Source organism: Haliotis asinina, chromosome 6 (assembly GCF_037392515.1).
Source record: "Haliotis asinina isolate JCU_RB_2024 chromosome 6, JCU_Hal_asi_v2, whole genome shotgun sequence".
NCBI classification, from domain to species: domain Eukaryota; kingdom Metazoa; phylum Mollusca; class Gastropoda; order Lepetellida; family Haliotidae; genus Haliotis; species Haliotis asinina.
The window spans coordinates 26197037-26212164 of record NC_090285.1 but is presented as its reverse complement, the minus strand read 5'-3'; the positions used below and the strand labels follow the sequence as shown (position 1 = coordinate 26212164).

Below are 15128 nucleotides of genomic sequence, written 5' to 3'. Positions count from 1 at the left end.
ATGAGTAACTGTGCATGTTAGTATTGTGACCTATGTCATGATATTTCTCAAAGGGTAGATTCAAGTCTGCAATAGGAGTTGCATGTTTGACAACACTGACCTATAGCTGAAGAAGGCTGCTTTCTGGCTGGCATATGTCAACATCTTGATAGTCATATAATCAGCCATAGTTTGCAAAAGATCGTTCCGACGTGACAGGTATATTTGGTAAACTAAAATGTAATTTTAATAAGATTGGTCAATAAGTAAACAGACGCTAAACCTGGTGGAAGGTGATAACATGTTTCTTTGTTTACTATGCTCATTCAAAACTTATCACCCTTCCTTGAAGACAAATTCTATCGTTACTCAAATTAAGCACAATGAAATGCAGGCAAAAGAAATGCTGTACAAACCAGCTATGCCAAATGTTCTCAATATGCCACGAGACAATGTTCAAGAACAACACACCTAGTCCCCTGGCAGCAACATCTGTGGCCAGCAGCAGAGCACTGTGTTTCCGGCAGAAGGAGTTATACACCTCCACCCTCCTCAGCTGGTTCATGGCTCCATGCAGACACAACACTGTCACGCCTGGCCGCATGCGCTTGAAGGCCTCATAGACATATTTCACCTAAAGGGATAAAAATATCACTGACAGAAACATCATGCTGACTATATCTTATAAGATTTGACACAAATGTGAATTGTTAGATCCCAATGAGCACTGTTAAGGGAAATCTCTCATACCAAATGCCAAATAGAAAATAATTACCAGTTTTTGAATCTCTAATATGGCACATCCATATGCACTAAGCATCATGGACATAAACAAACAAAAAGGATATTGTGAAACACTGTATGATGACAAAATTACTAATGTTTATACTGTGTGCTATACATACTCTTCAAAAAAAAAGTAGGGGATCTTCATTTTTTGTATTTATGATTAGAAATATTTAGTTGATTTATCAGTGTCAATCAATATTGATATGATATTATTGAATATTTGAGAGTCCATCACCGTTGTGGTAATAGGGGGAAATGGTGGTGTGTTCATAAGATGTCTGTCCTTGAAACATTTGTTAACATTTACACTTCCTATCCAAATTGAAAGTTCATTATCCCCTACTTTTTTGAAGAGTATATTAACAGCATTACGCACATTTGATGTGTGAGATCATTTTATTGCTATTGAACAATCCACAATATTCCAGCTATATGATGGCAGCCTTCAAATCTTCAGTCCAGACAATCCATTACTGGACTTCATGAGCACTGACCGACACAATAAACATACAATGACTTGAACCAAACAGGTCTGACACCATGGTCAGTGGCCTGTTACAACACTGAGGACTAATTGTAGTCCAGATCCTTGGGTGTTGTCAGACCAGGAATGTTGTGATACATGAAACAAGATCACTGAATCAAAGTCCTGAAGTCAACAGCACAAGCTGCCAAGACACCAGTCGGGAACCATACCTCCTTGCAGCAGGACAAGAAGACCAGGACCTTGGACTTGAGGTGATTCTTGATGAAAGACCACAACATACCAATCTTCTCATGCAGCTCACAGACGATGTAGCTCTGGAAGAACAGAAACAGACAATAGTTCATACATTCAAGGAGGCAAGGAAAATGTTCATTGAGTGTCACAGACATGACCCATAGAACATTGTATTCCATCTTGTGTTGGTATCCAGCAATCATGCTGGTCACATCACACAAGAGAGAAGTTTATCTTGCATACACATTACCCCCCAGAGGAGACAACTTGTCTCCATGGGTCTACTGGTATGCCCAAAGACGCGACAAGATAAAGTTCAACAAAGATCATTGTAAACCAAAAGTCACTGTGTTCTGTAATCTGATTATTTGAAAAACATGATCAAATGGTATTGCAAGATTATTCTCTGCGTATTGACACGTAGAAACATCGGAAACAATTGTTTTGCTGTGTCATCAAAAGTGGTGACGTCATTCAAATCATTGTGACGTAAAGTCAGAATGATGTAACAAATGTGCAGCTCCAGATGCTACCATGGGAACCAGCTGCAATTTCCAGCTGATGACACTTTACTGCTATACTCGTACTTGATGTAAATGAGTCAGACAGTAAACCCTTTGGTTTACTTTTTCTGTTTACAATGTCGATAAACATCATGTGTTGGCCAATATCCGGGTGTTATTGAGTATTTGAAGCACGGGAATACATTTGGAGCCGACAATGTTTATCTCCTAAATATATCCCCCTTCATGTACAACACTACATCAATAAAGCCCAGTTTATTTGTGAGTGTCACATACATGACCCATAGAACATTGTATTCCATCTTGTGAAGGTATCCAGCAATCATGCTGGTCACATCACACAAGAGAGAAGTTTATCTTGCATACACATTACCCCCCAGAGGAGACAACTTGTCTCCATGGGTCTACTGGTATGCACACATGAACGACAAGATAAAGTCATCAATATATCCCCTTCATCAGGAGTACAAAACTACTTCAATAAAGCCCAGTTTATTTGGAGTACAATACTACATCAATATATCCCCCTTCATTATGAGTACAGTACTACATCTATAAATCCCCTTCATTACGTGTACAATATTACACCAATATATCCACCATCAGGAGTACAATACTACATCAATATATCCACCTTCATCAGGAGTACATTACTACATCGCTATATCCCCTTCAGTTAAGTACAATACTACATCAATATATCCACCTTCATTTGGAGCAATTCAATCACAGCATTACATGTACATGTTCGTCACATCTCAGTGTTTTGTATGTGTTCATAAATGTCCTGGATGTCATCACACTCACATTGCAGTGCTCTAGGTATGTCACCAATACATTCCATTATTTACCACAAGATGTGCATAGAGAGTTTCAATCAGAATATCAGCTGGTTACCATTTGGACACATTATTCCCTGACTATTCAGACAACACTGTAAATCACAAGGACACCAAACAACGGCTGCTGACAAATACTTTAAGCTAAGGACTCAGGAGTGAGTGAGTGAGTTTGGTTTTACGCCGCTTTTAGCAATATTCCAGCAATATCGCGGTGGGGGACACCAGACAATGGGCCTCACACATTGTACCCATGTGGGGAATCAAAGATAATTAGTTAAAGATAATTATATCAACCACATATCTCGTCCTCATAAGAGAAATAGATAGGTGAAACATTGGCCAAGAGGTGATGAAGTGTCCACTCAATGCAGTTATGTGCATGTTGTATAAGATTCATGCTAAAAATTGAAACAGAACCTCTTGAAGTGATTCCAGTGTTTCTAATGGAGGTGTATTGAGGGTATTACCTGTGTCAGTTTTGCTGGAGTGCTGTGTTGGGAGTGTTCATGGACAGAGACATACATCGGGTTGGATAAACTCAGTCGAGCAAGATCTTTCACCGACCTGAAAGACAAAGATTGGCTCGGTAGGAACATGGATAGTGACAAATACATGTAAACTTTCAAACCATTATGCAACTTCAAAATATACAGTTTTACTACAAAACCTAAACCACCATATTTATGTCCTTCTGAAGTTACTGATTAACTTAACCTGTGAGACAGCATGGAGACAGTACAGCACAGGTTAATGAATAATGAACTTTCTTGGCACTTGTGCACATGCTCCTCGAATACCTGGCTGTCCCTTTCTTTGCACTTCTCCCTCATAATAAACAGTGAACTGTGTCAATATTTTAATGATAGTTTGTTGAACAACTTTTTATTATTAGGACAAAAATTCTGCAAAACCCTGACAGAGTTGGTAAGATGTTTTGATTATGATCTGAGTTTCATTGAGTATGTTATGCTTATTAGTTTTCGAATTACACTGCAAATCATCGGTTCGCTTTTGAGCCAAACAGACTATAATTATCAAGGCATGTCAACAGAGACATATGAACAGTTCAACTATATTATCAAGGTACATCAACAGACACATGTGGAACAGTTCAACTATATTATCAAGGTATGTCAACATGTCAACAGAGCCACATGGAACAGTTTACCTATATTATCAAGGTGTCAACAGAGCCACATGGAACAGTCCAACAGATGTTTTGAGTCATATGAGACATGCATCGAGTCATGTATCAGGTCATATGACACATGTATCAAGTCATATTAGACATGCATCGAGTCATGTATCAAGTCATATGAGACATGCATTGAGTCATGTATCAGGTCATATGATATGTGTATCAAGTCATATGAAACATGCATCAAGTCATGTATCAGGTCACATGACATGTGTATCAAGTCATATGAGACATGTATGCTGAATGAACTATTGTGTAACTTACTTGGTTTGTGTGGCAGAGAAGAGGAGTGTCTGTCTTTCTGCTGGTAGATTCTCAATGATGGCATTCATAGTCTGAGCAAAACCCATGTCAAGAATACGATCAGCTTCATCGAGCACTGAAACATGAATTGTCATCTCATTTTAAGATGACCACAGTACTGTCATACTGACATCACCCAGCAAAACATCCTAGCAGCTACCACCAAGTATACTTCACGAACTTCACACTTACCTAGTCCATGAGTAAAAAAACTTGATCCCTATCTCAATGGTCAGACTGAATTGGCTGATACATGTCTTTGTATCCTCATCACTGCATACAGCAATGTTCTTGATATCAATCACTGCACTAGATGGTTCAGACTTTGTTGCTTACACATCACCATAACAGGAAAATCACACGACATATCTGACTATTTTAACCCCCTGGTAGCCGATGTTTTTTTTCAGGTGCACATTTTCGTAAGGTTTGAAAACTGAATGTTATGCGAAAATTGCGCTCGCATGGTCATGAGTCTGTGTACGACTATAAAATTACACACAAATGTAGAATATTTAATTTCCTGTCCATTGATATAAATATAACTGCAACTACCTCCAGGCTTTGAGAAATAGACACTGCTAAATGCTGTCTAAAACTTTTGTGTGTGTGGAAAAACAGTAAATTTCTCCATTTTTTTTATCGTGCACCAATAAACGCACTCTTCTGCAACTTTTTTAATTTGTCGTCTTTACGGAAAGTGTGAGCTTGATATCTGAACGACATAAGAGTATATGAAATGGATGTATATTGCTAATACATAACGTCATACACAAATACAATAGCAATTTGGATGGACCTATCTGATCTATAACCTAGTTCTTAGATTCCCATATTCTCCTGTTTGTGTAGATGTATTTTGATTAATTTAGCAGCATTATTAACAGAGTAGCACCCACATTTTCAAATGTAATGAAATAACTGAAAATTATGCGACATTTTAGTTGGCATCATGGCATGTTTTGTGCATTTTGTGACGTCGGAAAAAGACAACACTGGTTTGCTGATTAGTATATATCTAACCTAATTTTCACTCAATGTGTAAAAGATCTTGGCTTCTGTGTCAGAATTCAACACTTTTTAGACAAAACATAAAATGAATGGTTTTACCACTGAAATAGTGTCCTGAATATATCAACAATTACACGGTTTTACTACGTATCTTATTGTGAGCAACACGCGCACCTATCTGGCATCAATTTATCGTAAATGAAAATTTCACAACACCTGAATTTTCACTGAATATTCATTTAGGATATAAACTTTTCTGCTTAATATTATGTAATTATTTCACTTCATAGGTATGCAATGAAAGGTAGTTTTTTTAGTATGGAACTATTAGAAAATGGATGTAAGATTTGTCCAAATTAAGACATGACCTGGTTTATATATTTCTAAACAATTTTCATACAAATATTGTCTGAGTTAGATATTCCGCCATCAAATATGTTTCAATCGAATTTGAATTGACTTTCTTGTCTAAAACAATGATAAAGAATCACAAAACGTTTTTGACAAACTCGCACATGGTCAATCAATCTTAATATTTGTTTTGTCAATAAAAAAGACACAAACCAATGCAATGAACGAGACAATTCCTTTAAATATGTATGCCTATACACTTCATAAAATATACTAATCATTTTCATTAATATTATCAGTTTTACTTATAAGTTTTACTTATATTGCTGTTTATTAACCTGTTCATATGAAACTGCAATATTTGTCCCAATGTACTGAATACTGTACATCACAGGAACTAGAGCACATGTTGCAGTAATGGCTACCTGTGATCTTCTCACACTTGTGTTGAGGCTTAAAATGTGGTATCGTACACCTACTGAGTCAATTTCCGATGTAAATATTATTCAAACAATAAAAACCTTTCAAAGACTAAAAACACACATCCTATATCCACATGTGATATGATGTTGGATATATGTAGATAATGAAATCAGCTGAAAAAATCCAGGAAAAAATATCTGAATGATACACAAATATACATCACAATACTGAAAGTGCAATCAGAATGATATGGCCATTGTGTTTACTCTTGTTCAACCGACCTCCACCTTAAAGAAATTGCCTCATATGTGCAACAATGTGGACATGTGACATCACCACAGATAACAGATTTCTTTCAAAATGACAGCTTCACTGACAAGGGTACACAGGCTTTTGCGAGGACTCTTTTCTTTATTCAGGGATCTTTTGTACATAAATGTGAGATGTAAGTAATTAGAATTATTCTGACTATCTGTGTATTGTTATATGTTTTATCATTTACATTGTAAGAAGCCAGAAATGCTGATAAGTACCGTTGTCGTTCGGTGTGATTTTGCATCAGTCATGGCGTCACGCTGCACGAAAAGTTTGCCAGTTTCACACAAGTTATGAAATGATTGCATTGTACTGGTAAACACATATAAGATGATCCACAACCTGACAAATGACCCCAATTTGCATACTTGGGAACGCCCAACAGAACGATCCACTTGAAACAAGAGGGAGACGGTTGTCTGAAAAATATCGAGAAGTTCATTTTCCCCGTGCGTTTCACACATGAATTGTTATAGCACACTCGATTTGGGAACAGGTACAATCCCAACGAATTGAATCAACACAATATACTGAGCAAATATGTTTAGGACCACCGATCCATTTCACAAAGCAAATGACATTTTCCTGGGTTAACAAAATTGTTGAATATCTAAAATGCTTGTCAATGCCCCAATCATCTATTTGTCTTCGTCTTAACTAAAGGTTAGCATGGAATATCAGTATCTTATGCCTGAAATTGCAGTCTTATCATTCGAAGGAATATGCGGTGTTGTTTTAATGCGTAAAGTTGACTTTTCATCTGCTAAATATTAAATAGATAATAACTACATATAGTTAATTGTGTTTCATTTAACTTTTTAATATGTTAAAGGTTATCTGTTACTGAATGGTGGTGGCTAAATCAGAGTAGCAAGGGGGAAATATTTTTATCCCATAATTTTGTTCTTATTTCTCTGTACGGGCTGATTTTCGTCCATAATTCCATTGGTGATCGACCGGAAATACATGTCTTGGAAATTTATATAACCGGTTCCAGAGAAATGGTTAGTATTCAAACAATATTTCCAAATTTCTGTCATATTTTTATTATGGTCACAAAAATTGTGTCCAGAAAACTGAAAATACCTTTTGACATTGATAAGTCAGTGAGAAATATCTTTGTACACAAATCTGTCGGTTTGGGGATTACTCAGTACCAGACTCAGTAGATTTATCAGTGACTAAAAAAATATAAAATACAGACAACTCACCACAGATTACTTTTTTTTATGACAAAGTATGGGAACAGTAAAAACCTGATATAGTATGTGTCAATTGTTATACAAGACACAACAATGCTGGAAAATTAGGTGGACTTACTGATTTATGCTTTAATTATCACTCTCTGAATCAGTCTTGGTGTCTGAAGTCCTAAGTCAATCACTAGTCTGTCAATTTCCCTTTCTACTGCGATTTGGCGTTGCCAGTAACCATCTTCAATTGTTTTAACATGTTTACAACATTCCGACCATTCTTTTGCACCGACTGCAGACATCCTTTCATTTCTGGCAACTCTTAAGGAACTTTTTGTGAACTGCAAGTTTTGTGAAGCAACAATTTTTCACATTTGCCCAAAATAACTCAATCGGGTTTAGTTCTGTGTGGTATGAAGGGAGACGTAGTACATCATGACCATGTTGCTTCAACATCGTGTCTACTCTGTAGACAGGGCCCGATTTGTTGGATTTAACAATAGTTTGGCTTTAAGCATTTTCTCATAAAATGAGATACTTTGTAGCCACGTTTTTATGTCATCTTTTCTGTTGGCCGTTGTCGGACATTTGTCCACTTGCTTGCTATGATATGGTGCATTATCCATAACGATGACAGAGTGCAGTGGAAGGTTTGGGATCAACTTTTCCTGGAGCCATTTGGAAAAATTATCAAAGTTCATCTCGTCATGACAGTCTGCTGATTTAAGTTTGGAATCAAAAACAAGTAAAGCATTTGAAACAAAACCGTTTTCACCCCCTGCGTGAACCACAATAAGCCGAGGTCCGGTGCCAGACGGAGGTTGAACCCCATTTATTACGACTTCACCCTCAAGTTGCCAACACTTTGGGACAATATGGTGTACATGCAACCATGTTTCATTGATAAAGACGAGTGTTTGATTTTCCTCACTGTATTTCTTTACTGCACGCAAGTATTGCAACCGCTTGGAAACAATGTCTTTACATTCCATTATAAGTTTACGGTTTGACTGCGTTTGTTGCCACCTAAACCCCATGTCTTTGAGATTTTTTCGAAAACTTTCCTTAGAACCCTTGTAGTTCAACTGGCACTTTGCCATATCAAACATCATATCCAGAGTGGGTAGTTGTCTTTTTACGCCATATAAACTTTGTACAAAATGACGGACTGCACACCGGTCGAAATCATCAAGTTTGTAACTGCAAGTTTTGGGTTTGCGCAACTTGGTGGGACTGATAAATGTAGGTCCACTCGCACTCCTATCACCTTCTGTCTTAATGCGCTTTAAAGTTGCCATTGAGAGTCCAGTAGCAAGGCTACTTTGTAAAAGAGAATCTGCTTTGGCTGCACAATTTTTGTCCATATACATGATAACATTGTATGCTATCTCCCTTGCCTGAGAATGAACTATTTGCCCATGTTTTCCTAACTTGTACATTTTTTACTACAACTGAAATCTGTTTAACAGTATTGAGAAAGGTGTAAAACAGTAGCGAGACTGGTGTTACACAGTAGCGCTGTTGATTTCACGGTTAGCATGTATTGCACGAGCATAGTCGTCAAGCTACCTGTAGCAGCCAAGTGTACTCGCCCAATTCATTGTACCACCTCTCTTGTCACAAATGCGTTTAGTGCGCGGGATCATCTAATATGTGTCTTGCAGTAACTAATTTTAATTTGCTATTTCTTGCCATGATACTCTTCCCCTGAATATTACTAAACATATTGAGCCATTGTAAGCAATGATTACCAGTACCTCCTGGATTCCGAGGCAAATTTTTAAGAACTCTGTGGCAAATTTAAGCAAATTCTACATCCTACTTTTCTATATTCTGCAAAACATTCCGGAGTCAAAACATTTAGGAAAAACAACAAAAACATTATACAGACCTTTATAGTTTAATTCTAAAACACAGATGTAAAGTTAAGTTGACAGTACGCATCACATTGTGACTAAGTTTGATGACAGAGCACCCACACATCCGGTTTCATGCAAATTACAATTTTATATTTAAACTAAATATGAAATAATTTTCAGAATGATCAGTTTTGAGAATGTAATAGCAGTGTCAAATCCATGTATTATTATTTGAAAGATGCCTAAAACTTCCTTTATTGATAAAGCATCTTTAATAATGATTATTTTGAAAATGTTGTTACAGTAAATATGTCAGTTCGTTTTATGTCTAACCAATCCTACTTTTGACATTAACTCTACATTTCATTGCGGCTGTCAGTCAATTTTCACTCAATTTTTAAAATAAGCAAATTTCAAGCACAGCATTCGTTTTCATACCCAGTATGTTTCATTTCGTTTTATCTAGACAGTTGGTATTGGTGACAAAGACTATTTGCAATTTGATTCTAAGACGTGAGGAGAATTCAATGATGCATTTGTCGCAGCTGACTATGAAATATACATGATGTAATAGGCATCTCAATACTGGCCTTCTCGAAATGGGATTTTGTATACACACTATCCAATATGGCGGAAAGTGCTCTTCAGCGTTCGTGTGAGTGTATTTGCAAAAACATCCCAAGCTATTCTGGGTTCATCAGTGACGTTTCAGAATTATCATTACTGGTTACATGAAAACTTTACATCAGTGATAAAAAATATGCTAATTTTGAATTTCAATACTCAGAGTATTTATCCAATTTTCACATTTCTAACCTACAGTAAATAACGCTCTGAATCACAATTTTGTATAGTGTGAAAAATGGAAACATATACGATGAAGCCTACTTTCAAAGGTATTTTTAAGCACTTTAGCTTTGTCTGAGGTAATGGTGGATCATATCAAGAAACAGGGAATTTTCCATAGAATTCAAAACTGTGACGTATATATATGTGCGTGGTATATTTAGAATTTTATTGGATTTTATTGGATTGATATATGTCCCTGTGGGATCTGGGGGGTTAACAAAAGAGGACCCGACTTTAGGAAAGCCCTGCATGGAACACTGTCCAACATTGACGGAGAAGGTGCAGTCTTACCTAGAACCTGTAGAGCATCTGCTGTAAAGTTGACAGTCTCATCCATGTGCTGCAAGAGTCGCCCCGGCGTGCAGATCACGATGTTGGTGTGGTTGATACGTTCAGACTCCTCTTTTAGATGCTGAAAGTATCATACAGCTGTATCATACACCTGCACTATACTCATAAACATGTACCCTGATGTCACCCACCATCCTCACTACTACTGCGCTGATGACAACACTACCCATAACAAGTTAAGAAGATTCTACAAGGGTTGGCTGAAAAGTTCTAAGCCTCACTGTGAAAAAAAGTTATAAAGTCCACGTTTGTAATTTATTTTTCTACATAGTCTCCTTCCAAGTTCACACACTTTTGCCAGCGATGCTGCAAGGCCCGAATCCCTGTCAGGAAGAAATCTTCTTCAGCTACCCTAAAAAAATCAGTCACAGTGGAAATGACGTCATCATTACTTGCAAAACGGTGAGTTCCTTTTTCATTTTGGGGAACAGGTGGAAGTCAGAAGGAGACAAATCAGGTGAATAAGGAGGATGGTCAATGAGTTCAAAGCCACAATCGCGGATTGTTGACATGGCCACCACCGATTTGTGAACAGGCGCATTGTCTCGGTGGAAGAGGACACCTTTAGCGATCATCCCTCGTCAGTTTGGCTTTGATTGCTTCTCGCAACTGGTTCAGTAGATCAGCATAGTATCTGCCGTTGATAGTTTGACCTTTTTCAAGATAATCAATGAGCAGAATACCCCTGGAATCCCAAAAGACTGATGCCATCACCTTTCCAGCTGAAGGAACAGACTTGGCTTTCTTCGGAGCTGGTGAATCAGGATGCTTCCACTGTTTTGACTGTAGTTTTGTTTCTGGTTGAAAGTGATGTATCCAGGTCTCATCCATGGTTACAAATCGTGCCACAAAATCATCGGGATCTGCTTCAAAACGACGCAAATTGTCAAGGGACGTCTGGAACCTGACACGTTTCTGTTCTGCTGTCAAGAGCTTTGGCACCCATCTTGCAGAAACTTTAGTCATTCCTAATTCGTTGGTGATAATATGCTCAACCCTCTCATGAGAGATGCCCACTACACTAGCAATATGTCGAGTAGTCAATCGTCGATCATCCATTAACATATCGAGCACTCGCGTGATGTTTTCTGGAGTGGTTGCTGTTGAAGGCCTTCCTGAGCGTGGGTCATCATCAAGGCTTTGTCTGCCACGCTTAAATTCTGCAGCCCACTTCATTACTGTGGAAAATGAAGGCGCATCATCCCCTAGAGTGGAGACCATGTCAGCATGTATCTGTGTTGGGGACATCCCTTTCTTTTGCAAGTACTTGATGACTGCCCTGTATTCAGTTTTGTCCATTTCTGATGATTTCAGAGGGTAGGTTTACCAAAAGAGCTGTAGTTGAGATAAAACTATTAGTACGTTTGTAGTTCTTGTGTCTATGATTCACTAAATGATTGTCCTCATTGGTGGCAAACACCTGTCTCTACCTGGTGGGGAAAAACCACTCAGGCTGAGAACTTTTCAGCCAACCCTCGTATGCAAGGCAACACCAGTGGTAACTCACACAGCACACTGGTAGCAACTTGCACACACCAAACCTGTTACACACATAACATGAGGTGACTCATGACAGTTTATACACAGCATACCAGTGTGAACACATATACAGAATGCATACTCACGGCAAAATTCAAAAGTATGCATGACATTCTGTCTTTAAACACCTGGATAAAAGTATTAAAACTTATACAAACCTGTAGAGGTTATGGATTCTTTGAAGAATGTCCTCCTTGGGGTACATATACACATTTTTAGGTCCATTAAAAATCCCTACGACAGTTGTAACTATTTTGATAATAAAATCTTTACAAAACAAAAAACTCACTTCAACCTCTCTTGGGGAGATGAGCCTTTATGTGCATAGGCCATGCAGCCTGCCAATACAATCCATCGGGATACCGTTTGTGTGTTAGCCGGATAACCAGCTTTGCTACCACCATAACAGCAAAATAGCTGTTTCCTTACGGAGTATGGCTGTTCTCTTAATGTATGCTTTAAGAGTTTTCCTAACGTCTAATACATGAGTCTTACGGTATGTATTATCAGACGATGCAAGCAGCATAAACACAGGTAGATCGATAGGCGCTGTCACATGAAGCGAATGATCAATCTTTGGGCGGTATGAATCCAGTTAGCGTATGCTAACCCAATCCTTATGCAACACAGTAAGTACCGGGTCTGAAGACATGACATGCAAGTCGCTAACACTGTTTTCCAACTTAACAGTTGTAACGACAGGTTGGTCAAGTCAAACGAGAGGAGTGGGCAACCATTCCAATACTCTAGACAAATCCCATGGAGGACTTGTTCGTCTAACAACCGGACGCAGTCTGTCCACGCCTGCAAGAAAACGCTGTACCAGGGGGTATTGCCCCAACAAGGCACCCTCAGCGGGTATGTGGAAAGCTGAAATAGCCGTGGAGTAGCCTTGAATAGTAGCAGCGGCTTAAGCCAGATTCTAATCGAGACTGTAAAAACTCCAACAATTCAACTAAGGGATCGAGAATCCACACCAGCACACATAACAGGCCCATCTATCCTCATACTGTACATTTGTGGGATCCCTCCGCAAAGCCAGAATTATGTCTGCAACTGATGCAGGAATTCCACTTGCTTGGAGGCGACTCCTGACACCCACTGAATCCTAGAATTAGGGTGTGGCTGGCCGTTTTGGGATAGCAGGTTCGGTCGCCGTGGTAATAGTACAGGCGGCTGCACTAGCGACCTGAGTATTACCGGAAACCACGGAGGTGCAAGAAGCACTAGTAGCCGCACTGGTTGGGTGGCAAGCTGAGACAGGACTTTGGAGTGAGTGAGTGAGTGAGTGAGTGAGTGAGTGAGTGAGTGAGTGAGTTTAGTTTTACACCGCACTCAGCAATATTACAGCTATATGGCAGTGATCTGTGAATAATTGAGTCTGGACCAGACAATCCAGTGACCAACAACATGAGCATCGATCTGCGCAATTGGGAACCGATGACATGTGTCATCCAAGTCAGCAAGTCTGACCACCTGATCCCATTAGTCGCCTCTTACGACAAGCATAGTAGCCTTTTATGGCAAGCATGGGTTGCTGAAGGCCTATTCTACACCGGGACCTTCACAGGTCCAAGACTTTGGAAATCTGGGAAATTGGCGGAAATGCCCACAACACCCTGTCCGTCCAGTCCAGGTGGAAGGCATCCCCAGCAATCGCTCCCGGATCCGAAATCGGAAAACAAACACCAGAATCATATTTGTCACCAGAAACCTGGAATAACCCGAACAACTGGGAGATAATCCCGAATATCTCCCGATCAAGCAACCACTCATGGGGAGCTAGAACACGTTGTAAGAGTGCATCTGCACGCATGTTGTCCACCCCAGGGAGGTAGACAGGCACAACCTGTATGCTGAACTGATCGCTCCGTAGCAGAAACTGCCACGTCTCCTGAAGAAGCAATGGAGACACCATGCCACCATGCTTCAGAATGTATGACATCGCCATCTGGTTGTCCATCTCCAGACGAACCATACGGCTTCCAACCTGATCCACGAATTGTTCTAACACCAACATGACTGCTCGTGCTCGGACCATAGGCCAGACACTGAGTTTGTCCAGGATGCACCCCCACCCTGGGAGGAAGGCATACGTCTGAATTGTGAGCGAAACAAAAGTTTCCCTATGCCCTGGCGACCTGAGCTGGTACTAGCATGAGTTTGGTGAACACCCTAGCCGCCGTGGAGATGCCAAAGGGGAGCACATGAATGAAACTGATAACAAACCCCATCGACGGAAAACGTGAGGTATTTCCTGAACTCGGGATGCATCAGTACATGGAGGTATGCGTCTTTGAGGTTGATTGATGGGAGACAATCCTCTGCCTCTACAGATGAGATCACTGACCGCAGTGTCTCCATCTTGAAAGACTATCGTGCTGTTCAGACACTTGAGATTTAGAATGGGTCTGAATCTTGCGTCCATCTTGGTAACCAAGAAAAAATGGAGTAGAACCCCATTATCTCCTGGTCCAATGGAACAATCTCTATAGCCGCCAATGTCCAGTAAGGACTGTATTTTGGAACATGGGATTATCACCTTTTCCGGCGACTTCGTCACTGGAGTGCAGCAAATCCCAGCAAAAGGAGGAGGCTTGTGGCCATACTCGGCGCAGAACCCTTAGGGCCAGCAGTGAGACCGTCACCAGAGCTGTAGCTTGGATCTGACACTCCCACAGGAACAGCACCCGTGCCTGAGCCTAGGTGGCATTTGAGATGTAGAGGAAAGAGGGAAAGAAGAGGGTTTATCCTCCGACCTAGCCCGCATATCCCCTGGAGCCAGCTAGTAGGTAACACAGAGGAGAAACTGTAACAATCAGAACCAAACTAATGGTAACTGATGTACAGAAAACATACGCAATTGAACACACAACATGCA

General features: G+C 39.6%; 1 protein-coding gene across 2 annotated transcripts in view; it reads right to left on the bottom strand.

Annotated features, from left to right (window-relative positions):
- The window catches only part of LOC137286628 (probable ATP-dependent RNA helicase DDX10), a 50386-nt gene that overhangs the window by 16155 nt on the left and 19103 nt on the right, over positions 1–15128 (bottom strand). For both annotated transcript variants that reach the window (XM_067818578.1, XM_067818579.1), the window contains exons 5-9: positions 10649–10769; positions 4318–4432; positions 3323–3419; positions 1465–1569; positions 451–613 (exon numbers count right to left, since the gene is read on the bottom strand). In XM_067818578.1, coding sequence (XP_067674679.1) covers positions 451–613; positions 1465–1569; positions 3323–3419; positions 4318–4432; positions 10649–10769 — 601 coding nt within the window. The remainder of the gene's footprint in view (positions 1–450; positions 614–1464; positions 1570–3322; positions 3420–4317; positions 4433–10648; positions 10770–15128) is intronic.